Source organism: Oryx dammah, unplaced genomic scaffold (assembly GCF_014754425.2).
Source record: "Oryx dammah isolate SB20612 unplaced genomic scaffold, SCBI_Odam_1.1 HiC_scaffold_2, whole genome shotgun sequence".
Classification (NCBI taxonomy): Eukaryota; Metazoa; Chordata; class Mammalia; order Artiodactyla; family Bovidae; genus Oryx; species Oryx dammah.
Genome location: NW_024070186.1, coordinates 6,655,009 through 6,681,387, shown reverse-complemented (window position 1 = coordinate 6,681,387; position 26,379 = coordinate 6,655,009). Strand labels below are relative to the sequence as shown.

Here is a 26,379-nt window from a genome sequence, read left to right as displayed (position 1 = left end):
GACCAAAAAAAAGGCGGGGGTGGAGTTTCACCAGAAGGGTTTAGCTTGAGCCTGCATGAACAAAAAGGATTTTGACCGCAGTACGATGACAGATGGAAAAGGGCATGGCAACCCACTCCAGTATTCTTGCCTAGAAAATCCCAAGGGCAGAGGAGCTTGGTGGGCTACAGTCCATGCGGTTGCAAAGAGTTGGACACAGCTGAGACACTTCACTTTCTCTTTCTTTCAAAGAGAACCTTGAAGATCTTGCTAAGAAGGTTGGACTTTATGATTTAGGAATTTCAGAGTCATTGAAAATCTCTGAAGAATCAATGAATGTCTTAATTCACATCCAGTATAGCAAATCTGGTGATCAAATAAAAGGTTTTATCAGGAGCCAGAACACTCATATTTGGGTTCTGATTCAACCATTCCTTAGATGCGAAAGTCAAACTCTCTAGAATTATCTTTTTTTCTGTGGGTAATTAAGTGAAATGTTAGGGGAAGAGAAAAGTCAATGAGATAATGTATGCGGAAGCACTTTGCCAACAATAACACATTACAGAGCAATAACGCATCCACGCACTGGATTTTGCATTGCAAACTGCTAAATTGAAATAAACAGTCTATTATCACAGGGGAAGCCTCTTCCTTTCAACACAAAAGTCTGATTTATCACTTCATTTTAAGAAACTTTCGGAGGTGCTTCTGGCAGAGGAATCACAAGCCGTGAGAGATAAGTTGTTTTGTTTTCAGCCCTCCAGTTCAATTGTTTTGAAAACATCTATGTCTAGTCTCCACAACGCATGGACATCAAAATGGTAAATTCCCATGGTATAGGGTTAAAAAAGAAAGTCATCTCTCTCTCTGCAGCCTCTTATTTGTATTTTAGATGACACAGTTAATATCCAAAAGTTTTACAAATGTTATTTCAGTAAACGGAGATTAAAACAATAAATAAAAGCAAAGCAGATTTGCACTGTTTAGGCGGGAGTGGTGAGAGGTGAGGGGATGACAAGCAGTGGGTAGGATTAGGGTTGAAATTTTTTTTACATTTCCCTGAAGTGGATTCTGACTTAGTAGAATTCTACTGCTGCCAGGAAAATATTAAGTAGATATTTAAATTAAGCAAAAGGATACTGCATTGCTGAAGACATATCGTGCCTTCTTGAAACAAAATACCTCATATAGGCAAGCATCCTGTTTCTGAGACGTTTGCCCCACCCGAAAATGAACCAAATTTGGTGATAAGTCCTGAGTGTCATTTTTCTTGAACAGTATCAATGTAAAATACTGGCTTCCAGAAAGAAAAATCACTCATGGTCATGAAAAAATACCAACAAAAATAAATAGCACTTCTAAGTCATATCACAAGCCTATGAGGTCTTTGTTTATAAAACCAGACCCTGGCGAGGCTGCCAGTCTGCTGTTCTAGACACTCAGAAGCCTGCAAAAATAAGATTTAGTATTTTGCCGCCTCATCAGAGCAAATTTTACATTTATAAAGAAGCCTGAAAAAGAGAATTGGCTCAAATTTGAGCTTCAAGAAATTGAAATTTGAGCTTAAGTAAAGAGCCTACAGTCAAGGTTACTTCTGAATCTTTTCATTTCCAAACGATGAATGCGGTTCAGTCACTGTTTTAATAATTACTGATTTCTAGTTTTATTGTACTTTTGTCAGTGAATGAGGTCTATATGATATTAATTTTTTGAATAATGGTTGTTATTCCTATGGCATGCTCAGTTTCTGCAAATGCCCTTTGAGTGCTTAAAAAGAAGGCTTCTAATTGTTGAGTACAGGTTTCTATAAATAACTACTAGATCAAAATTAGTAATTCACACATAATTTCCATGTCATTGATCTATCAAAAGCTGAGAAAGGCAAATTAAAATCTCTTACTAAAGTGAACTGGTCTATTTCTCTGTGTAGTTCTTTATGTATTTTGAGGCTATGTTATTAGGTACATTCAGCTTTATCATCATACATTCTTCATAAATGTAAATACTTTTTATTATGTGGTAACTATCAGTTTTCTCCAGTAATGCTTTCTGTTTCCATCTTGTCAGCTTTATTTTGGCTGCGATTTGGCTAGTGTATCTTTTCCCATCTCTACTGGCATTCCTTGTCTGTGTCGGATGTTTCTGTAAATAGTACATAACTAACTCTGGAGTACTTTTTAAAAATCCATTTTATCATTCTCTGTCTTTAAAGTTCGATCTACGTAAATTTATTGTTACTGGTGTCTCTGATTTCTAACACTTCACTCTTTCTGTGATTGCCCGTATCTGTTCTTTGTTTCTCTTTTCAAATATCTCATTGAGTTCATCTATTTTTCTTTGCTCCTTTTTGTTTGTTTGTTTCTCTACTGGTTGGGTGTTTAACGTTCTATTCCAATTTCTTCACTTCTTAATCTTTATACAAAATAAAAGTTTAATCCCCAAATGTCCTTTGCCCAGAGAACGTAAGGTATTTAGGAACCTTTAACACTAGTCATTCATCGCTATGCTTATATAATAATGTCAGTCAATATTTTTATTCAACATTATTAGAGTCTGTGGCAGGAAAAAGGATGTTCACTACCTCTCAACCATAAACAGCACAGAGAGTTTTGGAGTATTTTGAAAGTCTTAATTAGCATAGGGCTTTTCTTCTTGTTGAGTCAATGATTGCTGCCAGGCCTCCATATCCTTAGGCACCTGGGAATATATTAATCAATGTATTTGGAATATAAAAAAGGAAATATAGTAGTTTTTGATGTTAGCAATACTAGACTTTTTGAGTTAATGGATTTTCTCTTTTGTAATAGATCACTGTACTTTGTTATAAATCCCTGTGTCCTTGTCATGTAAAAATGTAACTTTATCACTATCTTAAGACTAGATAGATCTTAAGGGGAGCATTGGTGAAAGGATCTTCACTTGTTGGGCTGATGTTTGCTGCTAAATCTCCATGTTCCCTGCCCTTATAACGAATATAACTAACATATAGGAGAAATAAGTATTAACCTTTAAGATTAATCATGTTAACCTTGGGTTAAATAAATTCCTTTCTTGATTGTAACTCACTATGCCCTCATCCTATAGGAATGTAACTTTATTTGGAGGGTGGTGCCTGGTTTAAGAAAAAACACCCTTGGAAAAAATAAGTTTTTTGGTTATCAGAAAGAAAGGATCATAAAATGTCAGCAGGTCTCACTCATGGCCAGAAGATGATGTAATATCCCTAAGACCTTTTTTTAATACATTTATGTGAAGCACCTGATTTTGATAAAGGTCAGGACTGCTGACCCCCGTGTGACTCTGTATTCATCCCTATGTGTAACAAAAGGTATATAAGCAAACCCAAAAATAAAGGAATCGGATCAGTTTCCGGAAAGACTGATTCCCCCATGTCGCTTCTTTCTTGCTCCTATTTCTCTGGCTGAATTCCCATCTGGATTCAGCCTCCTTTTCTCCACTACACTATCTCCTACTACACTATCCATTTCTAATCTCTCTCTATATCTGTAATTAAATATGTATTTTTCCAAAGGCGCCGACACCGTCCCCACCTTCGAATTCCCTGGATCCACCGGGGCTGGACCATGGCAGTCGTCCCCTTCTCCTCCTGCCCCCAATCCCTCCCAGCATCAGAGTCTTTTCCAATGAGTCAACTCTTCGCATGAGGTGGCCAAAGTACTGGAGCTTCAGCTTTAGCATCATTCCTTCCAAAGAAATCCCACGGTTGATCTCCTTCAGAATGGACTGGTTGGATTTCCCTGCAGTCCAAGGGACTCTCAAGAGTCTTCTCCAACACCACAGTTCAAAAGCATCAATTCTTCGGCGCTCAGCCTTCTTCACCGTCCAACTCTCACATCCATACATGACCACAGGAAAAACCATAGCCTTGACTAGACGGACCGTTGTTGGCAAAGTAATGTCTCTGCTTTTGAATATACTATCTAGGTTGGTCATAACTTTTCTTCCAAGGAGTAAGCGTCTTTTAATTTCATGGCTGCAGTCACCATCTGCAGTGATTTTGGAGCCTAAAAAAATAAAGTCTGACACTGTTTCTACTGTTTCCCCATCTATTTCCCATGAAGTGATGGGACCAGATGCCATGATCTTCGTTTCCTGAATGTTGAGCTTTAAGCCAATTTTTTCACTCTCCTCTTTCACTTTCATCAAAAGGCTTTTTAGCTCCTCTTCACTTTCTGCCATAAGGGTGGTGTCATCTGCATATCTGAGGTTATTGATATTTTTCTCAGCAATCTTGATTCCAGCTGGTGTTTCTTCCAGTCCAGCATTTCTCATGATGTACTCTGCAGAGAAGTTAAATAAGCAGGGTGACAATATACAGCCTTGACGTACTCCTTTTCCTATTTGGAACCAGTCTGTTGTTCCATGTCCAGTTCTAAATGTTGCTTCCTGACCTGCATACAGATTTCTCAAGAGGCAGGTCAGGTGGTCTGGTATTCCTATCTCTTTCAGAATTTTCCAGTTTATTGTGATCCACACAGTCAAAGGCTTTGGCATAGTCAAGAAAGCAGAAATAGATGTTTTTCTGGAACTCTCTTGCTTTTTCCATGATCCAGCGGATGTTGGCAATTTGATCTCTGGTTCCTCTGCCTTCTCTAAAACAAGCTTGAACATCAGGGAGTTCACGGTTCACGTATTGCTGAAGCCTGGCTTGGAGAATTTTGAGCATTACTTTACTAGTATGTGAGATGAGTGCAATTGTGCGGTAGTTTGAGCATTCTTTGGCATTGCCTTTTTTGGGATTGGAATGAAAACTGACCTTTTCCAGTCCTGTGGCCACTGCTGAGTTTTCCAAATTTGCTGGCATAATGAGTGCAGCACTTTCACAGCATCATCTTTCAGGATTTGACACAGCTCAACTGGAATTCCATCACCTCCATTAGCTTTGTTCATAGTGATGCTTTCCAAGGCCCACTTGACTTCACATTCCAAAATGTCTGGCTCTAGGTGAGTGATCACAACATCATGATTATCTGGGTCGTGAAGATCTTTTTTGTACAGTTCTTCCGTGTATTCTTGCCACCTCTTCTTAATATCTTCTGCTTCTGTTAGGTCCATACCATTTCTGTCCTTTATCGAGCCCATCCTTGCATGAAATATTCCCTTGGTATCTCTAATTTTCTTGAAGAGATCTCTAGTCTTTCCCATTCTGTTCTTTTCCTCTATTTCTTTGCATTGATCGCTGAGGAAGGCTTTCTTATCTCTTCTTGCTATTCTTTGGAACTCTGCATTCAGATGCTTATATCTTTCCTTTTCTCCTTTGCTTTTTGCCTCTCTTCTTTTCACAGCTATTTGTAAGGCCTCCCCAGATAGCCATTTTGCTTTTTTGCATTTCTTTTCCATGGGGATGGTCTTGATCCCTGTCTCCTGTACAATGTCAAGAACCTCAGTCCATAGTTCATCAGGCACTCTATCTATCAGATCTAGACACTTAAATCTATTTCTCACTTCCACTGTATAATCATAAGGGATTTGATTTAGGTCATACCTGAATGGTCTAGTGGTTTTCCCTACTTTCTTCAATTTGAGTCTGAATTTGGTAATAAAGAGTTCATGATCTGAGCCACAGTCAGCTCCTGGTCTTGTTTTTGTTGACTGTATAGAGCTTCTCCATCTTTGGCTGCAAAGAATATAATCAATCAGGTTTCAGTGTTGACCATCTGGTGATGTCCATGTGTAGAGTCTTCTCTTGTGTTGTTGGAAGAGGGTGTTTGCTATGACCAGTGCGTTTTCTTGGCAAAACTCTATTAGTCTTTGCCCTGCTTCATTCCGCATTCCAAGGCCAAATTTGCTTGTTACTCCAGGTGTTTCCTGACTTCCTACTTTTGCATTCCAGTCCCCTATAATGAAAAGGACATCTTTTTTGGGTGTTAGTTCTAAAAGGTCTTGTAGGTCTTCATAAAACATAAAAGGATGTTAAGAGACCAGAATAGACCTACGAGAGTTTTGTCAGTTTCTCCCAGTTCCTTGAAATTTCCTTCTATTGTCCTCTGTGCCCTGTTTGGCTATTGAGAGGTTTGCTGTCCTTATAACTGTCATTATTTTCTGATAGTCTGTCTTCTTTCTTTTTATAGGGGGGTAATTAGTGAGTTTGCTAAGTGGTCTTTTTTTTTTTTTCCTTTGGCCACATCCAGTGGCTTGTGGCATCTCAGGTCCTTGACCAGGGATGGAACCCAGAATCTCAGAGCAGAGTCCTAACCACTGGCCCACCGCGGAAGTCCCCGCCTCTAAAGCCCTTTGTCTCTGGTGTTCTGCAGTCTCATGGTAACGTGATTAGAGAAGATGAATTCTTCTTTATCCTTCTCTAGACAGTGTTTCCTGTATTTGGAGAATGGTTTTACTCATAGATTTTGGGAAACTCTTAGCTGTTTATCTCTTCAAGTATTGCCTCTCATCCATTCTCTTTATTCCCTCTTTCCATAACTTCTAACAGGTCTACCCTGAGTCCTTCCCAACTGTTGACTTTTTTTCTTAAACTTCCCATTTTTGTCACTGTGTGACACTCTGAAAACAATCTTTAATTCACTTCTCAGTCTTTCCATATCAACTGTTTAATCCATCTACTGAGTTTTTGATATTTTTTGATCTGAATTTTGAATACTCTCCTGTGTTTCTAGGAATTCTATTTTTCCTTCTTCAATATTATCCATTCTTTTCCATAATTTTTTCCTCTCTTTGCTTATTCCTTCTTTTATGTATCTGTTGTTTAGAAATTAAGCCGTGTCCAACTCATGTGACTTCATGGTCTGCAGCCTGCCAGGCTCCTCTGTTTATGGGATTCCCCAGGCAAGAATACTAGAGCAGGCTGCCATTTCCTTCTCCAGAGGAATCTTCCCAACCTGGGGGTTGAATCCTTGTCTCTTGCATCTCTTGCATTGGCAGGCAGTTTCTCTACCTCTGAGCTACCAGTGAATCTCTTTAGGTATCTAGTCTTGTTTTAAATCTACTTACTTTATATTCTCTATTTCATACTTTAATTACTTAACATTACTGAGGGTTTAATCATGTTGTCTGTTCTTTCTGCTGAATCTTGGTCTCAAGAGATTCTTCCCATTTTCATAATTTGGGTTTGCAGCATCATCTTCTGTAGGTCTTTATCTGTAGGAATTCTGTCAAGCTTGAATTGAAGGCGAGCTTCTCCAGCAAGATTTTGTCTTTATTTCTATCCCATAACCACTTTGGGGCTGGGGACTGTTGGAACACACAGTTGTATGCATGAGTTAGGAGGTCCAATCCCTGCTTTTGCAAGTTCAAGATGTCATCTCCTGTCCCTAATTAATCTTTAAAACCCAAATATCTGTATTATAGACATCAGAACCCCACCCCCATCCACAGCACCTAAGATAACATGAGACAAATGGGACGAATAGGCTGCCCTGTTCTGTTTCTGCCTTGTCTTTAGTCCATAAGGAACTTGCTGACTTTCTTCCCAGTTCAGCTGTACGTTCAAAAGGCTGTTAGATTTTATGCATTATTTCCAGGGACTCTGCGAGAGGCCCTTTTAAGTTCAACGGTGCAGTCTTCTCTGCATAAATTTTATCCATCTACCTTCAAACTTTTCCCTTTTCACTGCAGCCATCAACCTAGCTCACACTATGCTCCACTTCATTTGTGGAAATAATCAATTGTCAAAAATTAACATATGGATTGTTCAATACCCTAGGGAAGAGCACAAGGAACTGTTAAAAAATAAAAAGGTGTGCCCACTTTCAACTCACTGAGAATCAACAATTCCATCATACATTTTATTTAAAAAATACATGACTACATTATTTTTGTTGGGCTCTAAAGATATCTTTGACATTCAGACATGCCAAAATATTTCACTGGGATAGTCATTCTCAACTCTTCCTAAGTGGGTTATCTAGCTTGGAGATTTTGTTTTTCTTTTTTTTTCCGTTTCCTCCTCTTAGTTAGTACTCCACAACAACACTGCATAAGCTCATCATGTTTTAGAAACGGAGTGACCTGTTCCATTTAAAAGTCTCTCCCTGCTTGGGCTGTCTCTCTTTGCTCCTCTTTAAATATTGGTATCCCCGGAGTTTTGTCCTCCACTCTCCTCACTCCATAGATATCCCTTGGCCGTCTAGACTCTCATGTTCCAACTACAGCGTGCATGCTGTATTGGTTTCCAAGGGGTACCGCAAAGAGAACCACACACCAACTGGCTTAAAACAATAGGAATGTGTTTCCTCATAGTTCTGGGGGCTAGAAGTCTGAAATCTAGCTGTCAGGAGGGCTAAGCTCGCTCTGGGACTCTGAACAGAATCCTTAATTTCCCGCCCCATCTTCTGGGGGTGGGTGGCATTTCTCAGAGTTCCTTACAGCTGCACCCTTCTACTCTTTACTCCCATCCTTACATGGGCTTCTCCCTGCATCCGCACATCACTTTCCCTCTGTGTATGTCTGGGTCCAGCCGCCCTCTTCAGATAAGGGCACCAGTCATTCTATCAGGCCCACGCTTGTGACCTCATCCTAACTTGATCAAATCTGAAAATACTCTATTTCCAAATCAGGTCACGTTCCAAGGCACTGGAAGTTAGGATGTCAATGTATCTTTTTTTTTTTTTTTTGGTAGGGGGACAATTCAACCCATAATAAATGCTTATCTTTTGAGTGTAGGGCTGTCTCCCAAATGCCTGAAGAAATATGAAAAGAAGAGCTGCAATTTTTGGAAGCATTACCATATCCCAAGCACTGTTTATACACTTCACACATGCATCTTATTTAATCCATACTACCATCTTTATTTTGATGGCACAGAAACTAAGGCTCAGCAAGATTAAATGGCTTTTCAGAGCTAGACAAGGCATAATTTAGAACTCAAATGTATGAAATGTATGATCCTTGATAAAGGACTTTAACGCTATGCTCTACAGGACACACTGAACTGCCTTGTAGGTATCCCATGGGTATCTTAAGTACAGGATGAATCAAGTGAACACCATATGTGCATGCTCAGTTGCTCAGTCGAGTCCAACTCTTTGCAACCCCATGGACTATGGCCCTCCAGGCTCCTCTGTCCATGGGATTTTCCAGGCAAGAAACCTGGAATGGGTTGCCATTTCCTTCTTCTGGGGATCTTCCCAACCTAGGGATCGAACCCACGTCTCCAGCATTGGCAGGCAGATTCTTTACCACTAGCACCACCTGGGAAGCCCAAAGGAGCATTATCTATCTTAAATTTTTTTCTACATTTAAAAACATCCACCCAGCTATTTTTGCTAAATCAAAGCTATTTTTAATTAGATTCTTCTCTTGGTTAAAAAACAAAAAAACAGATAAATCATTATCATTATGGAAATGTAATGGTTAAGAACTGAGCAACATCACAGACAATCTTGAACATCAACTTTACTCCATGACTTACTACTTACATCTTTGAAAAGGCCATTTCACAATCTACAACAATTTAAAAAATTTATTCCATCATTCTACTTTCTTGTGTTCTTCCTAGATATTTTTGATCATGTACTAATAGCGTACGAATAAGAGCTCAGACTCTGGATTCAGACAGAACTGGGTCAGAATTCTGGCTTTCCACATCATCGGCTGGGACATCTTGGGCAACCATCTTACTTCCCTAGTATTAGTTTCTTTATCTATAAAGTGAGAATAATAAACAGTTTCTACACCATAGGATTTTTTGTGGAATTTAGATGAGATTGTTGCTGTTCAGTTGCTCAGTCATGTCCGACTTTTAGCAACCCCGTGGACTGCAGCACGTCAAGCTTCCCTGTCCTTTACCATCTTTCCTGTCATCTTCACCATTAAATGAAATAATAAAATTTCAACAAAGAACACGGCCAAGCGGCTGACAACAGTTTGCCCTTAGCAGACGGTCACCATTTCTGTTTTTATTATTTCAGCCACATAGAACTCAATGACAGTTGCCTCAATTCAGCTCACAGTTTAAACGTATATTAACTGGGACCTTAGGATTTAAGTTTTAGTTGGTTGGGTTGTTCAGTTGCTTGACTTAGCATAAAAAATTGTAACCAGAAGCTTATAGAAACACATTCCATAATGCAGACATAATGGGAGAGATCTCTGGGAGTGTTTGGAGGCATGACAAAATAAAACAGAGAAACGTGTAGTTTATTGAAAACAAATGTGTGGTTACCAAATGGGAGAGGGAAGGGGGGACAAATTAGTGCTGTGGGATTAGCACATACAAACTAGTATATATAAGTAGATAAGCAACAAGGATATACTGTATAGCATAGGGAATAATACTCATTATCTTATAATAATCTAATCATGGAGCACAACCTGTAAAAATACTGTGCCACTATGCTGTATGCCTGAACTAACACAGTATTGTAAACTGACAAGGAAAAAATCAAAGTATTAGTCACTCAGTCATGTTTGACTCTTTGCAACCCCATGGGCTGTAGCCCACCAGGCTCGTCTGTCCATAGGATTTCCCAGGCAAGAATGCTGGAGCGGGTTGCCATTTCCTTTTCCAGATAATCTGCCCGACTCTGGGATTGAACCTGGATCTCCCGCATTGAAGGGCAGATTCTTCACTGTCTGAGCCACCAGGGAGGCCCCCATAATACTTTAATTTTAAAAAAGAACTGCTTCATCAACAGATACTTAATCACTGAATACAGGCCTGAAGATTGGCTCTGGTCTCATCCATCTGTACATGTACCCTCGGGAAAGTTATTTCACTTCCCCAGGGCCCAATTTTCTCACGTTTAAGAGTTTTATGGGACTTCCTTCACGGCTCAGGGCTAAAGAATCCGCCTGCCAGTGCAGGAGACAGGTGTGACCCCTGGTCTTGGAATAGTCCACTTGCCGCAGAACAGCGAAGCCCGTGCGCCACAGTGACTGAGCCCGAGGGCCACAACTCCTGAGACACATGTGCCTAGAGCCTGCGCGCTGCGGCAAGAGAAGCCACTCCGATGGGAAGCCCACACACTGAACTGTAAATAGCCCCTGCTTGCAGCAACTGGAGAAAGCCAACAGGCCACACCGAAGACCCGGCACAGCCAAAAACAGATACATACATACATTTTAAAAGACTTTAAGGATAGGGCTTCCCTTGTGGCTCAGCTGGTAAAGAATCCACCTGGAATGCAGGAGACCCTGGTTTGATTCCTGGGTCGGGAAAATCCGCTGGAGAAGGGATAGGCTACCCGACTCAGTATTCTTGGGCTTCCCTGGTGGCTCAGCTGGTAAAGAATCTGCCCACAATGCAGGAGACCTGAGTTCGATCCCTGAGTTGGGAAGACCCCCTGGAGAAGGGAAAGGCTACCCACTCCTGTATTCTGGCCTGGAGACTTATATGGACTGTATAGTCCACCGGGTCACAAAGAGACGGACACAACTGAGCAACTTTCACTTTCAATGATAGTTAAGAGTATGTGTTCACTTGACTGGATTAGGGGATGTCTAGATATTTCATTAAACATTATTTCTGGGCTAATCTGCAAGGGTGCTTCCAAAAGATCCCGGCCTTTGAACTGTGAGATTGAGTAAAGACTGGGATAGGGTAAGAGAGAGAAAGAGAGAGAGACTGGTTCTGCTTCTTTGAAGAACCCTGACTAATAAAGAGCTGAATGAAGATCAGCAAGAATCTTGCAAATGCATCCCCCGTGATCCTCTGATTCCAACTAACTAAAGGTGGATTCCCACTAACTTGACTGATGCATGCTTACTGACTTCTGCACAGGGGCCACGAGTTTGCTGCTTTGTCTGGTGGTAAAGAATGCAAAAGACATTATCACCAACTCACGATGCTCTCAATCTGATAGAACACACAGGGTTATAAATAACCACCTTTAAAAAGATTGTTGTTGTTGTTCAGTTGCTAAGTTGTGTCTGACCCCATGGACTGTAGCACACCAGGCTTCCCTGTCCTTCAGTATTTCCCGAAGTTCGTTCAAACTCGTGCCCATTGAGTCAGTGTTGCCATCCAAGCATCTTGTCTTCTGTCGTCCCCTTCCCCTCCTGCCTTCAATCTTTCCCAACATCAGGGTGTTTTCCAATGAATCGGCTCTTTGCATCAGGTGGCCAAAGTATTGGAGCTTCAGCTTCAGCATCAGTCCTTTCAATGACTATTCAGGCTTGATTTCTTTTAGGATTGACTGGTGTGATCTCCTTGCAGTCCAAGGGACTCTCAAGAGTCTCCTCCCACACTACATTTTGAAAGAATCAATTCTTCAGCACTTAGCCTTCTTTATGGTCCAGCTCTCACACCTGTACACGACTACTAGAAAAACCATAGCTTTGACTATACAGACTTTGTTGGCAAAGTGATGTCTCTGCTTTTTAATACACTGCCTAAGTTTGTCATAGGTTTTCTTCCAAGGAGAAAGCATCTTTTAATTTCATGGCTAAGTACACTGTAATAAAACGTTGGTCATTTGGACTTGGAGAGTATTTTCTCCCATTGCTTGTTATTCATCTACTTTCAACCTGAGCTTGGAGATGTCATCTTTAGAAAAGGTCCTGTGCAAGCCATAGGAACTTTCTGCCACTTTGAGAAATCAAAATCCTGACTTTCTAAGAAATCAGAGCAGCAAAGACTCACACTGGGCATATGCCTTCTGTCTGCACCAAGCTGTTTGCTAATATAACTCCCTCTGTCCACAGAGGATGTCACAAGGAAGGTGCTCACGTCTGAGTTAAGCCCAAGTATAATGTCCAGAGATTCTGCTTTTAGGATTCTGCACCAGGAAAAACATTCCCTTCCCTGTGAAATTTATTTCTGAAAAAAGACATTATTTCCCCTATGGATCTTTTTATGTTGGCCACCAGGAAGCTCAATGCTATTCTAGAAACTAAGCCACAGCATCTTGGCCAAGCTGTGGCCAAAAGGGCTGCACTGTTCCTTCATGTAACCTTGGTTTTCCATTAATATTCATAATTGCCTTAGTCATAGCTGTTGAGTTGCAAAGTTGTGCCCAGCTCTTTTGCAACTCCATGGACTGTAGCCTGCCAGGCTCCTCTGTCATGGGATTCTCCAGGCCAAAATACTGGAGTGGGTCACCATTTTCTTCCTCCTCCAGGAGATCTTCCCGACCCAAGGACTGAACCCAAGTCTTCTGCACCGGCAGGTGGATTCTCTACCAAACTGAGCCACCTGAGAAGCCCAACTGCCTTAGGATCAATGCCCAATTTCTAACTGATCAGTGGTTTGGCTCACGTGATGATCAGTAGTTTAGTCTACAAGGCATCTCAAATCCTTCATGGAATTAAACACTGTATCTAGTATACATATGCACTACAGACTATAATACGAGACCACATAAAGTGTGATGAAGGGATTGCTAAGACGTCGTCAGAGAAGCAACGAAGGTGCCTGAAGATCCAGGGTGGTTTCTTAGAGAGGGTGGATTTCAAAGGTGCCTTGAAAAACAAGAAGGGCTCGTTAGCAGGGGAGCAGAAGGACATTCCATCGGAGGGAACCGCCTGGGAGAGGACAGAGACGACAACGCAGCGCAGGAGTAGAAAGACACGACTGGGGGAGAGGCCAGGGCGGAGGGAAACGGTGGAGGTGGCGGGGCTTCAGAAAGCGCATCACGAGGGGACAAAGGAAGCTGTTCCTCACGGTCATGCTTACGGTCATCGTGTTCCCCAGCTATTTGGAAACACGTGTCTGAATCACTCATCTGAGCTCTTAATCATGCTCTCCCCACCACGAATGACTTAACCTCATGCGGCCGGGTCTTATCTGCTTCTCACAGGCTTCGGTCATTTCCTCTGTGACTAGTACGAGAGTAACAAGTACTCGGTGGATACCTTACATGCCGAGTGGAAGTCACCCGGCAAGGAGGGCCTGAGCGCAATGTGATAGGAGAAGCTCCGGCCACGTGTGTCTGGGGACCAAGGACTGGTGGCTTTAAATCTCCTGGAAGCTTTTATTCTTGGTGACTGGAATATTCCAAGTGCTCAGTGAATGAACAAATGAATGGATACAGAGAGTGAACTTTGTTAAAAGGTGAATAACTCAGCTCAGTGCTCTGTGATGACCTACAGGTGTGGGATGGGGTGGGATGGGGTGGTGGGGAGGCTCAGGAGGGAGGGGAATATATGTATACATACAGCTGATTCATACTGTTGTAGAGCAGAAGCTGACACAATAATGTTACGCAATTATACTCCAGTTAAAAATGAAATTTAAAAAGCAAACGGGAAACAAAGACGAATGTGGCAACTATTTCTCTCTGAGACTTCTGACCCCCATGAGCATTTGTGCTCAAGGAGAATATTTAGACAATGAAAACAGAAGTGTTTGAAAAGCCCCATTCTTCAGCACCCATTTTGGAGACTAAAAACAAAAAAACAAAAAAAAAAAGGAAGAAATCTCAAAATGATGTAAGCTGCTGAAACCAAAGGTTCTGTTGCATTTTGCAACTTTGAAGAAAAGTGGGTAAAGACCATGCCTTCCTCTTTGCCAGCTCTCTTGCTTGGCACGTTGCCAAGGACACCGTCAAGACCTAAACCGTGACTGCGGGAGGCCACCCGGCAGATGGAAAGACAGTATCCCTGATGCTGAGCCTTCATCAGACAGCACAAAACCTGTTCCCAGAACATACTAGTTCCACTGTGCGAGAAGGACTCATTGCTTCTGAACATCCATCTGTGGTCACAGCCTCGGTGCAGCAGAACTGGAAACACCCAGGAGTCAGATTCCCGGGCTGTCCCCGAGCTGTCTATGCGGTTGATAGGAACACAGTAAAACACAGCCAAGTACCGCATTTGATCTGATTGGTCTGAATGGAGCTCAGGGCTGTCACCAATGAACAGAGGGCTGCGGGGCTTCTTCCTCAGCTCTCACACTGTACTTTGTGCCTTGAGTGGCCCTGGATTTCCCAGTGAACACCTTGACACAAGACCTTTACAGAATTTATCGTGTCAACCAATGACACGTGCCAACCACAGCTCCCAAAACACATCTGAAGGGAAAAGCTTTAGGACAATTCTTTATTTTGCCAACTCCGTTTCCCAAATGATGTCTTTATTTCAAAAACATGAAAGTGTATTAAAGCAAGATTATTTGTGTGTATGCATGCTCACTCACTCAGTCATATCCAACTCTTTGTGACCCCAGGGACTATAGCCCACCAGGCTCCTCTGTCCATGGAACTCTCCAGGGAAGAGTACTGGAGTAGACTGCCATTTCATATTCCAGGGGATCTCCCCAAACCAGGGATTGAACCCTGTGTCTCTTGCATTGGCAGGTGGATTCTTTACCACTACACCACCTGGGAAGCTCAAAATTTATTTAGTATCTTCTATCTAGTCTAGAGCTCCTCAAACCCTATAATGCATGAAAATCACCGCCAAAAATGTGCTAACAAAGTAGAATCCTCCACTCCATACCTGGATTCAGAAAATTTTGAGGTGGGCACTTTTACATCCTAAGTCTCCCAGGTGACCCTGATGCAGGTGGTTCTGATCATACTTGGAGAAACATCTCCCAGTCCACCTCCAAATTAAGCTTTGTCAACAAGGGCCATTGAACTGGGTCCCTTGTCTGGTGCTCATCTTATTAAGAGTTACATCACTGAATGATACTTTGATCTGCAACCATGAACACAAGAAACAGCCCAACCCTGTGATATGCAGACCTAGATATACAGCTATTCACACCACATAAGACAGAAAATAGGTAGACAGATGATGGATAAATAGACAGATTGAAAGACAGATAGATACCAATGACAGAGCGATAGATGATGGATAAATGAGAGGCAGGTAGATAGATAAATAGGGAGCTGGAAAGATAGATAGAGATGATAGACAGATAGATGATAAATGAGAAGTAGATAGACAACAGATTTATGGACAGACAGATGGAAAGATAGATGATACAAGTGACAGGTATATACAGATGGTAGACAGGATGAGCACATGTGATGTATTGTCTAATCTCTACACCTTGAGAAGGAGAGGCATAGCCAGTGGCGTTTCCAGGACACCAGGTGGGAGTCAGGGCTTCCAACGGTGTCTGCTGGTCTTACTGGCTGCATGCTTTCATGTGACTTCCCTGTTACCTTCCAATGACAAACCAAGGGACACATTTTTCTCTAGACTCAAAATTAAGAGCTGGACCATCTTCCCCACATGTTTTCTTTTAATCCTAGGGACATTGAGACATGTATTGATGAAGGCATCGCCTTCACACAGCCTGCTGACACCTTGGACCCAAATAACACCCACTGTTTGCAACTCTGCAGGATATAAAGTTTGTGTTAATATATACATATGTGCTAAGTCGCTTCAATCGTGTCCGACTCTTTGCAACCCCATGCACTTAAGCCCCCCAGGCTCCTCTGCCCATGGGATTCTCCAGGCAAGAATACTGGAGTGGGTTGCTAGTTCCTTCTCCAAATATATACATCAACATACAAACCTCACCCCTGGTTTCACTGCCTGTTAAGTTCTTACTTTAGCCCATGTTCTCTCTCCATTTACTTTGAAAACGAATTCTCTTTTTCTTTTATTTATATTTGTGTGATCTTTCTTAAATTCATTCTGAAAGAAGGAAACAGTGTAAATATATTCAGTGAGAGTATTTTTATTCTTTAGGGATATCTGACGAGTTTTTATAAAGCTCCTGAGTTACGTGTGTGTGTGTGTGTGCGTGCACGCACGCACATGTGTGCTGAGATGCTTCACTCGTGTCCGACTCTGTGCAACCTTATAGATGCAGCCTGCCAGGCTACTCTATCCTTGGGATTCTCCAGACAGGAATACTAGAGTGGATTGCCATGCCCTCCTCCAAGGGATCTTCCCGACCCAGGGATTGAGCCCAGGTCTCTTATGTCTAACCTGCATTGGGCAGGTGGGTTCTTCACCACCAGTGCCAGCTGGGAAGCCTGAGTTAGAGACAGTGAGTCTCAAAACCAGGGACATCTAGAAGTGAGGAATCCAGGCCAGGAGTCCAAAAGATCATGTCTTTTTCTGTGTCTTCTCCTATCTACACACCAATCTTCTTGGTCAGTGTTTCTCAGGACCATTTTCAGGTCTAGGACATGAATGTCAGTACGTAGTTGATTGATACTGCAAGTGCTTAGGAATAAATAATGGATTTGGGGGGTGGGGCTATCTTTCTGATTTGCATTTAGAAGTGCCAATCAATGTACTTAAATAGTAGGAACTACATGAACCAGTCATAACCAGGTTTGGAGAATTCTATCTAAGTATGCAGAGCTCTCTACACCCAAAAGGTGTCCTAGTGAGGGGCCTGGATTGCAGAGCTGGGGCCAAAGGCATGGAGGGGGCAGCTGATACAGCTGCGCCCAGGTCCTGCTGTCTTTACACTGAGGGATTTTCTGCATTGTGCAATACAGCAGTGTGTCTGTGTGTTCATCTGTGTGTCTACGTGTGAGCACACATACCTGAGGCTTGACCAATAACTGCAAGACTCACAACTTGCAAAAGCAGCCACAATGAGCTCTCTTACAAACCCGATTAACTGAATAACTGCCCTTGCCTCGGCATGAAGCAACCGAAGGAGGGGACAGCTGAAAGAGGGCTTCCTTCAGGGGATGAAACAGCCTTTACACAAAAGCTTGAAATGAGCCAATCTGTGCAACCAGGCTTCCAGCCGACTGGCTGGCAGTTAATGAACACCTACTGCACAGAGACAGCACTTGGCCAACGAAGGTCTGTCCAGTCAAGGCTATGGTTTTTCCAGTAGTCAGGTATGGATGTGAGAGCTGGACCATAAAGAAGGCTGAGCACCGAATGATTGATGGTTTCGAACTGTGGTGCTGGAGAAGACTCTTGAGAGTCCCTTGGACTGCAAGGAGAACAAACCAGTCCATCCTAAAGGAAATCAACTCTGAATATTCATTGGAAGGACTGATGCTGAAGCTGAAGCTCCAATACTCTGGCCACCTGATGGAAACAGCCAACTCATTGGAAAAGACCCTGATTCTGGGAAATATTGAAGGCAGGAGGAGAAGGGGGTGACAGAGGATGAGATAGTTAGATAGAATCACTGACTCAATGAATATAAATATGAGCAAACTCTAGGAGATGGTGAAGGACAGGGAAGCCTGGCAGGCCATGGTCTACAGGGTTTCAAAGAGCTGGACATACATAACTTAGCAACTGAACAACTGCACAAATCACAAAGCGTGGTCGCAGGGAGTTGGACATGACTTAGCAACTCAACAACAACTGCACAAATCACAAAGGGTGGATGTCCTGACTTGATTAAATTGCTTCTTGCCTCTTTCCCATGAAAATGGCTCTCTTGTTTTCTAAACAGTTTATTTAACATAGGAAGCAAGTCTGGCCCTCCTAGCAATGATGTCGACAACATCAAAGCCTGCTGCTGCGATGACAGAAATAGGACCCCGTCAGATGAAAGGATGTCACAGCAGCAGGCTTAGCTCCTGGGTCTGTGATTCCATGTGGATCTCAGATAAGTACCTTCAATGTAAGCCCTTCCTCAGAGCGAGTCTCTCATCTTAGAGAACTGAAGGCTTTGTTTCATGTAAACTGAGGAAATCACATTCTCAAGGAAAAAGGCAAAGGGTGAGATGGGCTTGGGCAGACATCCTCTGGGTTTCACCTCATCTCGTTCTGCCCCAGCCAGTGTCCAAGCCAACAGCACCCCTGCCCGACCCACCCTCCCCAGGAACATATGTGCTCCCAACCCCTTTAGGTACCACGCGTCTAGGATGGGCCCCTTGGACATTCGCCTTTCCATACTTTTTTCCCACTCAACCGGAAATGCCTCCAGTTCTAAGTCACAAAAATAAGTGATGGTTCTCAGGAGTGTAGCTTAGTTGCCATGACCAAACCAAATGCATGCCTTCGGCATAAATATCCACTTCCTTTCTAGAAACATCAGAAGCAGCTTTGTCTTTCCCATGAGGCACACGCGAGACTCACTCCACTGTCCCCTATAAAAGCCTTATGTGCACTTCAGGATCAGGGATGGATGAGCCCTTTCATACTTCACTGCTTCCAACTAGCTTCATAAAGTTTCCTGAAAGCTACACAGTGACCATCCTGAAGAGAAACCCAGTCTGTGAGCTCAAATCGGGTGTTTTGCACTCTGAGCTTTCTTGCTTGGAAGGTGGTGGAAACAGGAGTCCACTGGAGGTGGTCTGGTGCAGACTAAGGGCTGGGGATGGGAATCGTGCCATGGAGGGAATTTGATCTCATTTGTCATCAAAGCTCACAGAGGTGAACTCCCAGGTGGCGTTAGTGGTAAAGAACCCACCTGCCAAGGCAGAAGACATAGGAGATGTGGGTTCAATCCCTGGGTCAGGAAGATCCGCTGGAGAAGGAAATGGCAACCCACTCCAGTGTTCTTGCCTAGAGAAATCCCATGGACATAAGAGCCTGGCAGGCTACAATCCTTGGGGGTCACAAAGAGGTGACTAACACTTTCACTTTCAAACTGGCAGTGGAGACGGTCCCCTTGACCTCTTCTGGCCCCTGACCCAGCTGCCAGAGGAGAATTATCAGCTAGAAGGACTGGTCTTAATTCTGGACGGAAACTGTATAACCGCTGCACTATATGGAGCGGGAGAATGATGCTTGTAGCACAAGGGGTTCCCTGGGGCCCTGTTAGTACTTCCCACTGAGTGGTCCAGAATGATGGAAAGCTGAAGCAACCCAGTAAATACAAGATCACGGAAGGACTAATATCTTATAGATGTCGAGATTCAGGTTACCCTCCCTGGGAAACCAGCGGTAAACAACCCACCTGCAATGCAGGGGACACAGGAGACTTGGTTCAATCCCTGGGTGGGCAAGATCCCCTGGAGGAGGGCATGAAAACCCACTCCAGTTATTCCTGCCTGGAGAACCCCATGGACAGAGGAGCCTGGTGGGCTACAGTCCACAGGGTCACAGAGAGTCAGACTCGACTAAAGTGACTGAGCACGCACACACCACCTCCGGGGCAAGGGAGAATCAAGTCTGCACCGGTTTCACCCATGCTCATCTCTTACGACTCCAGCCATAAGCAGCAGCCTGGGCAGGATCACCCGGGTGTCAGGCACCCTTTCATCCATTCTCCCCTCAGTTAACTTTCACGGAGAACCTAGGGGTCACCAGGCACTGGGCTTGGCCATGGAGGCAAGGCCTTTGTAGGTCTTACACGAGGGAGGCAGGTGAGAAGAGGACTTTCACATAAAATCCCACTGCAGTGACAGAGGGGAATAAAAGCAATAAAAGAAAGTAAGGCAGGCAGGGGTTGAGGGTCACTGGGTGGAGTGGTGGAGGGGCGCCTCTGGATGGGGTGGCTAGAGAGCCCCAATGAACAACAGAACTCCCTGGAACCAAGGGTTTCAGGCTAAAGCGACAGCAAGTTCAGTCCCAGAGGCAGAAGGCGAGGGGCCCAGATGGCTGCAGGGAGTGATGGAGGGAGCCCCCAGGGGCTACAGAAAGGGGCTTGAGAATGAAAGAGTGGGGGGCGGGCTTGTCTGAGTTCTAACTCACGCTTAGCTGCTAAGAGTATCCAACTCTGTGCCACCCCGTGGAGCCCGCCAGGCTCTTCTGTCCAGGGGAATTCCCAGGCAAGAACACTGGAGTGGGCTGCCATTTCCTTCCCCAGGGGATCTTCCCACCCCAGGGACTGAACTCACATCTCCTGCACTGGCAGATGGGGTTCTTTACGAGTGTGCCACCTCGGAAGTTCTCACTCGCCTCTTACTAACTGTAGGCCCACCTCTCTGAGTGTCACTGTCCTCATCAGGGCACTCATGACAAACCACGCTACGTATTGCTTGACAGCTCATGACACCAAAAATTCAGTGTATGCGCACTGCTCACTGAATACCCCAGTCAGGACCTGCCGGTGGTCACCATTGCTATTGTTGTGGTGGGTATTTTTGGTTTTATATAGCACATTTCCTCTGAGAAGTTTTAAGGCATCCTTCCGACTACCTTTAGTTTTGCTAAATAAATAAATCCCTGGCATAGTTCTCAAATCCAGAGTTATTGTTTTGGATTATGTTTAGAATTACTTCTGGAAAAGAATGACTCAGGCTCTCAGAGTCTCTTTTACAAGCCAGTGAGGGCTGGAATTTCAAGTTTTGACAACCAACAATACAGGGCTCCCAATTTTTAATTATGCCAAGTAAGACAAAAATGTTAAGTCTACCTTCTATTCTAAGTAGCACTTCATAAAAGGAAGGATATTTAACACCAAGTAAGCTCAGAGAAAAGCAAGTCCTCCTTGGAAAGGTCACTACATGGATTCTCTGTCTCTCACACACACACACACATGTGCGTGCACACACATAGTGGTGAACACTTCACCACGGTGGACCAGTATCTGCTGGTCCATCCGCAACCATTACTGCAGGCAGCTGAGGATGACCAATGCCAAGGGCAGGAAGAGAGAGCTGAGCGGAGGCCAAGGAAGGCCCGGGCCGCTGACCGAGCCTCTGACCTGCGGGGACGATGACACGGCGCTCGTTGGTGGTCATGTTTGGGGGTGGCATATGCTTCTCCTCCATGTAGCTGCTGTAGTTCATCCCGACGGTGTCCGGGCTGCCCACCATCTTCCCACCTTTGGCCATGCTGCACTCATCAGGGGAGTTCCTGGAGGAGAAGAAGACATAGCCTTCCATTACTGCGGCCCCCCGGAGCCTGCCTCCCTGCCTTTCCACGGTGCACAGAGAGAAGCCAGGATGGGCAAGGTGGAGGGGAAGGAGGGAGGAGACAGACAAGACGAATACAGTCATCTATGATGTGCTGAATGACCGTGCCTCCTCCAGATTCACATCCTGAAGCCCCAGTCCCAGCGTGACGGCATGTGGAGGTGGGGCCTTTGGGAGAGAGTGAAGTTTACATGAGGTCATGAGGCTGAGGCCCTGATGATGGGATTAGTGCCCTTGTAAGAAGAGGAAGAGATCAGACTCCTCTCTTTCTCTCTCTCTGCCACTGAGTTTACAGTGAGAAGGTAGCCATCCTCCAGCCAAGGACAGAGGTCTCACCAGACACCTACCACCCCCCTCCCCAGCACCTTGCTCTTGGACTTCAGTCTCAAGACCCATGAGAAAAAAAGTCCTGTTGTTTCAGACCCCTGGCCCATGGCATTTTGTGACAGGAGCCCTGTGAGACTAAGACCGTGCCCATGTTCGCTGGAAGCAGAGCACAGGCATATGGGGACCAGCGCTGCCACCTGCTTCCTATTCCTCCAGACAGCTCCTTCTGCAGCTGTCCTGTCAAAGCCCCATCTGTGACAGCTGGTTGGAAACACGCACAGGAAACACTGGACGGGCACTTGCCCTCCCCGTATGACTGCAAACAGGCCATGCACACAGATGGTGAGAGGCGACACTCTGCCAGGTTTATTCTAGAGTGACATGCCTCTTCAAGACCTCAGAAGGATACCTTTGTGTTCACTTTCAAATCCCTGCAGCCGCTTGTTAGACATGGAATTTGAAGGGTCCCAGTGCTCCTGGCTTAGGTGTGGGCAGGAAGGGCAGAAAGGGGAGCAGGACTGGCCCCACAGGAAGCAGCAGGACAGGGGACCCCAGCAGCCCTGGAGGACTGGGATCGGGGAGTGAAACCAGCTGTGTGCCAGGGGTCAGCTGCTGGGCCTTGGGGAACAGCTCAGAGGGTTGCTGTTAGTTAAGGCAGCTATGGACACTTGGATAAAGACACACTTACCTTTCTGGAGAAAGAGAAGAAAAAAAGAATACATGTTTTTTAAGGTAAGATCTAAAAGTGACTGGATGTGATGAGATCGCTGTTGTTCAGTTGCCAAGTCATGTCCAACTCTCTGCGACCCTATGGACTGCAGAATGCCAGGCTTCCCTATCCCTCCTGGAGTTTGCCCAAGTTTGCATCCACTGAATTGGTGATGCCATCCAACTATTTTATCCTCTGTCACCCTCTTCTCCTTCTGCCTTCAATCATTCCCATACATAGCAGGTAAACTCCAAACAGAAAACTCTGGTTTAACCAGGGAACAGAAGAACGTGTCAATGCCTTCTTAGATGGTTAAACCAGAGATCACTAACATAAGATCCCTGTAGCTGAAGGATCCTGAGAGCTGAGTTACATCATCTAAGGCAGATTTCTGAAAATGTCCTCCTAAGCATTACCCAACACAGGGTTTTTTGTACTCTTGGCAATCTATGTAATCTACTGGATTTTAGACTTCTATCCCAATGTCTGAGGCCCTGATGGTTGTGGGCTCCACCCCAGTGGGTCTTCCTTTGTCTTCTCCACACCATGTCAGCTAGAACTCTGTAGCCAGTCTGCCAAATCTTGGAACTAGAGGCCTGGCATGGATGCGGCCTTCAAGCCTGAGGAGGTATCAGAGCAGAAGGGCACTCTCTGGGTGGGGCAGGACGGAGATGGGATGGAGAAAGTCATTCTGGATCCAAGAGTGGTGGCAGGGGAGTGGACAGGAAGGATGGACCATAGGCCCTGGAAAGAGTTCATTCAGCATCTGGGAACTTTGAAACTACAGATTCATTCTCAGCATCCTTTGCACAGGTGCTGATGGAGGGAGCTCAGGGCTAACGATGAGGATGGAGCAGGTATGTCTGTGAATGGAGGTCATAGCTGGGGTCACCTGGACTATGGTAGCCCATACCGTGGGCCGGGAAATACATAACCCTGCTTCATGGCATCTGCACAGCTGTACTAACATGAAGGAAATTCAAAAATAATAGTGGTCAGAGTTCCCATGGTGTGAACCCTCTATATTTCCGATGCTGCCTACACATGCATTATTTCCTCTTGATGCTATTTTTCCTGGCTTCCAACATTTATCTCTAAAAGACCCATCCTAATATCAAAACACTGAATGTCTTCACTTGAGACTTAAGTTTCCTATCCCCTTGGAAAATTCCATCCATTGAGTAGAGTGTGTGTGTTTTGGTCTATTTGTCTCAAGGAGAGAAGTTACTAGGGAAGAGAGTTAAAGTTTAGTTCTTTAGGAAAAAAGACTTTAGATGCTACATAGGTGATGAGTATTACTCTAGGATGAGCGCTGTTTGGATTCAGTCATTCACTCCTCATTTAAAGCATTTTTTAATTGAGTACTTGCTATATACCAGGCACTACAAAATTCTTTCTTCTCCAGCAAGGCAGTTAGCCATTTAACAAGTGAAAGGCCAAGGAGATGTACATAATTACAGGAAGAAGGGTCACTGGGGATTATGGACCCTTCAGACGAGCTCTGTCATTTTCTTACAACCCTACTGTTCAATTTCCATCTCTGAGGACTAAGCTCTAGGAACAGATCACGTCAGCTTTCCCATGGCATTAAAACAGATACCTCATCAAATCCGGAGATACGATGAGCTATTAAACTGCCTTCTGTGTATTCCAATACACATTGCTGCTGCTGCTGCTGCTGCTAAGTCGCTTCAGTCGTGTCCGACTCTGTGTGACCCCATACACGGCAGCCCACCAGGCTCCCATGTCCCTGGGATTCCCCAGGCAAGAACACTGGAGTGGGTTGCCATTTCCTTCTCCAAGCAATACACATTAGGGCAGACAAATACTGTTTGGCTCCACTTATATGAGACACCGGAAATAGTCAAGTCCATAGAGCCAGAAAGTACAATGATAGATGCCCCAGGGGTGCAGGGTGAGGGGGAAAGGAGAGTTAGTGTTTAGTGGGGACAGAGTTCCAGTTTAGGAAAGTGAACAATTGGGAGACAGATGACAGTGAGAGATGGACAGCAGTGTGACTGTACTCAGTGCCATTGAACTATCCAGTTTCTGCTGCTGCTGCTGCTAAGTCGCTTCAGTCGTGTCCAGCTCTGTGTGACCACATAGACTGCAGCCTACCAGGCTCCTCGGTCCCTGGGATTCTCCAGGCAAGGACACTGGAGTGGGTTGCCATTGCCTTCTCCGAACTATCCAGTTAGAAGCGGTTAAAAGAGTATGCTTTACATTATGTGATTTTTATCACAATAAAAATCATTAAAAAATAAAAATAAATTGCATTTTACTGGAATTTTACAAAAACATGTGTACATATTTAAAACAGGCGTAATCTTCAACAAGGTTAGTTTATGTCTTCATCTTATAACCAGAAGACACAATTCACTTTATTAAGCTTTTCCAGCCAGCTTTCAGCATTAGGGGAAAAAAAAAAAAAGCAACATGAAATGCTATTTTCAAAAGCTGTACATTCAGGGCATTTTTTAAAATATTTTTTTTCCCACTGTATTTTGTTTTAGCTTCAGAGGAAGACAGAAGGGGACCATGTTTATGTTCATTTCAAATAGTTTTTGTAATAACTCTAAGGGAACTCCAACCTCAGTGTGGGAAGAGGGTCACCCCAATAGGGCCACTGACATACAGAACTCAAGCCAGGTGTTCAAGTTAACACTGATTGAAGGGGCCTCAGCTGTTCTAGTCTCATTGTTCAACCTTTTCCCCTTAACTATTCTCTTGGAAATGTTAATAGCAAAGTAGAGAAGGCAATGGCACCCCACTCCAGTACTCTTGCCTGGAAAATCCCATGGACGGAGGAGCCTGGTAGGCTGCAGTCCATGGGGTTGTGAAGAGTCGGACAGGACTGAGGGACTTCACTTTCACTTTCATGCATTGGAGAAGGAAATGGCAACCCACTCCAGTGTTCTTGCCTGGAGAATCCCAGGGTCGGGGGAGCCTGGTGGGCTGCCGTCTATGGGGTCACACAGAGTCGGACACGACTGAAGCAAACTTAGCTGCAGCAGCAGCACACCTACACGTCATCATGTTCTGAGAGCTTAACTGTTATCAGTCCTCATGACAGCCTGGCATCTGCTCCATTTCTCAGAGGTGCAACTGAGAATACAAAAGAGAAGGGGCTTGCTCCGGGTCTGAGTCGGGAGGAGGCAGAACTGAGGCTTGAAGCTGGGCAGCTTCTACTCACTGTCTACGCTTCCAGATGTCCCCCCTCGGTAAAAGTAAGATGACTGGGATGGCAGCCTCTCAAGCAGTGAAACAGATCTTCATTTCAGAAAGGCATCAAGAAGGCCCAGCCCCTACGTTACTCTGGTTTAAGCTCTGTGCTGCAATATACGGACAGTGTCCGGTCTAGACCACCATCCTTGACCCCTTCTCTTCATTCCCAGCACAGCAGCTGCGTGACGCATCCAGAACATGTCTAAACAGACGGAAGTTAGAAAGGGAGGGGAGCTTCCCCGGCGGTGCAGGGCATGAGAATCTGCCTGCCAACGTGGGGGACACGGGTTTGATCCCTGGGCCGGGAAGATCCCATATGCTGCGGAACAACTAAACCCGTGTGCCACAACTACTAAGCCTGCGCCCTATACCCTAGGAGCCACAAGTGCTGGAGTCTTGCTCTGCAACAGAGAAGGCATCACAATAAGAAAGACGCCCGAGAACCTCAAGGAAGCACAGTCCCCACTGGCCACAGTGAGAAAAGCCTGCGCAGCAGTGAAGACCAGCACAGCCAAAGATGAAATAAGTAAG

At 44.4% G+C, this 26,379-nt stretch overlaps 1 protein-coding gene across 6 annotated transcripts in view; it reads right to left on the bottom strand.

Annotated features, from left to right (window-relative positions):
• ERG (ETS transcription factor ERG) overlaps nt 1-26,379 on the bottom strand; it is a 230,941-nt gene that overhangs the window by 31,817 nt on the left and 172,745 nt on the right. For all 6 annotated transcript variants that reach the window (XM_040263905.1, XM_040263918.1, XM_040263913.1 and 3 more), the window contains exon 3: nt 21,377-21,528. In XM_040263905.1, the coding sequence (XP_040119839.1) occupies nt 21,377-21,528 (152 nt within the window). The remainder of the gene's footprint in view (nt 1-21,376; nt 21,529-26,379) is intronic.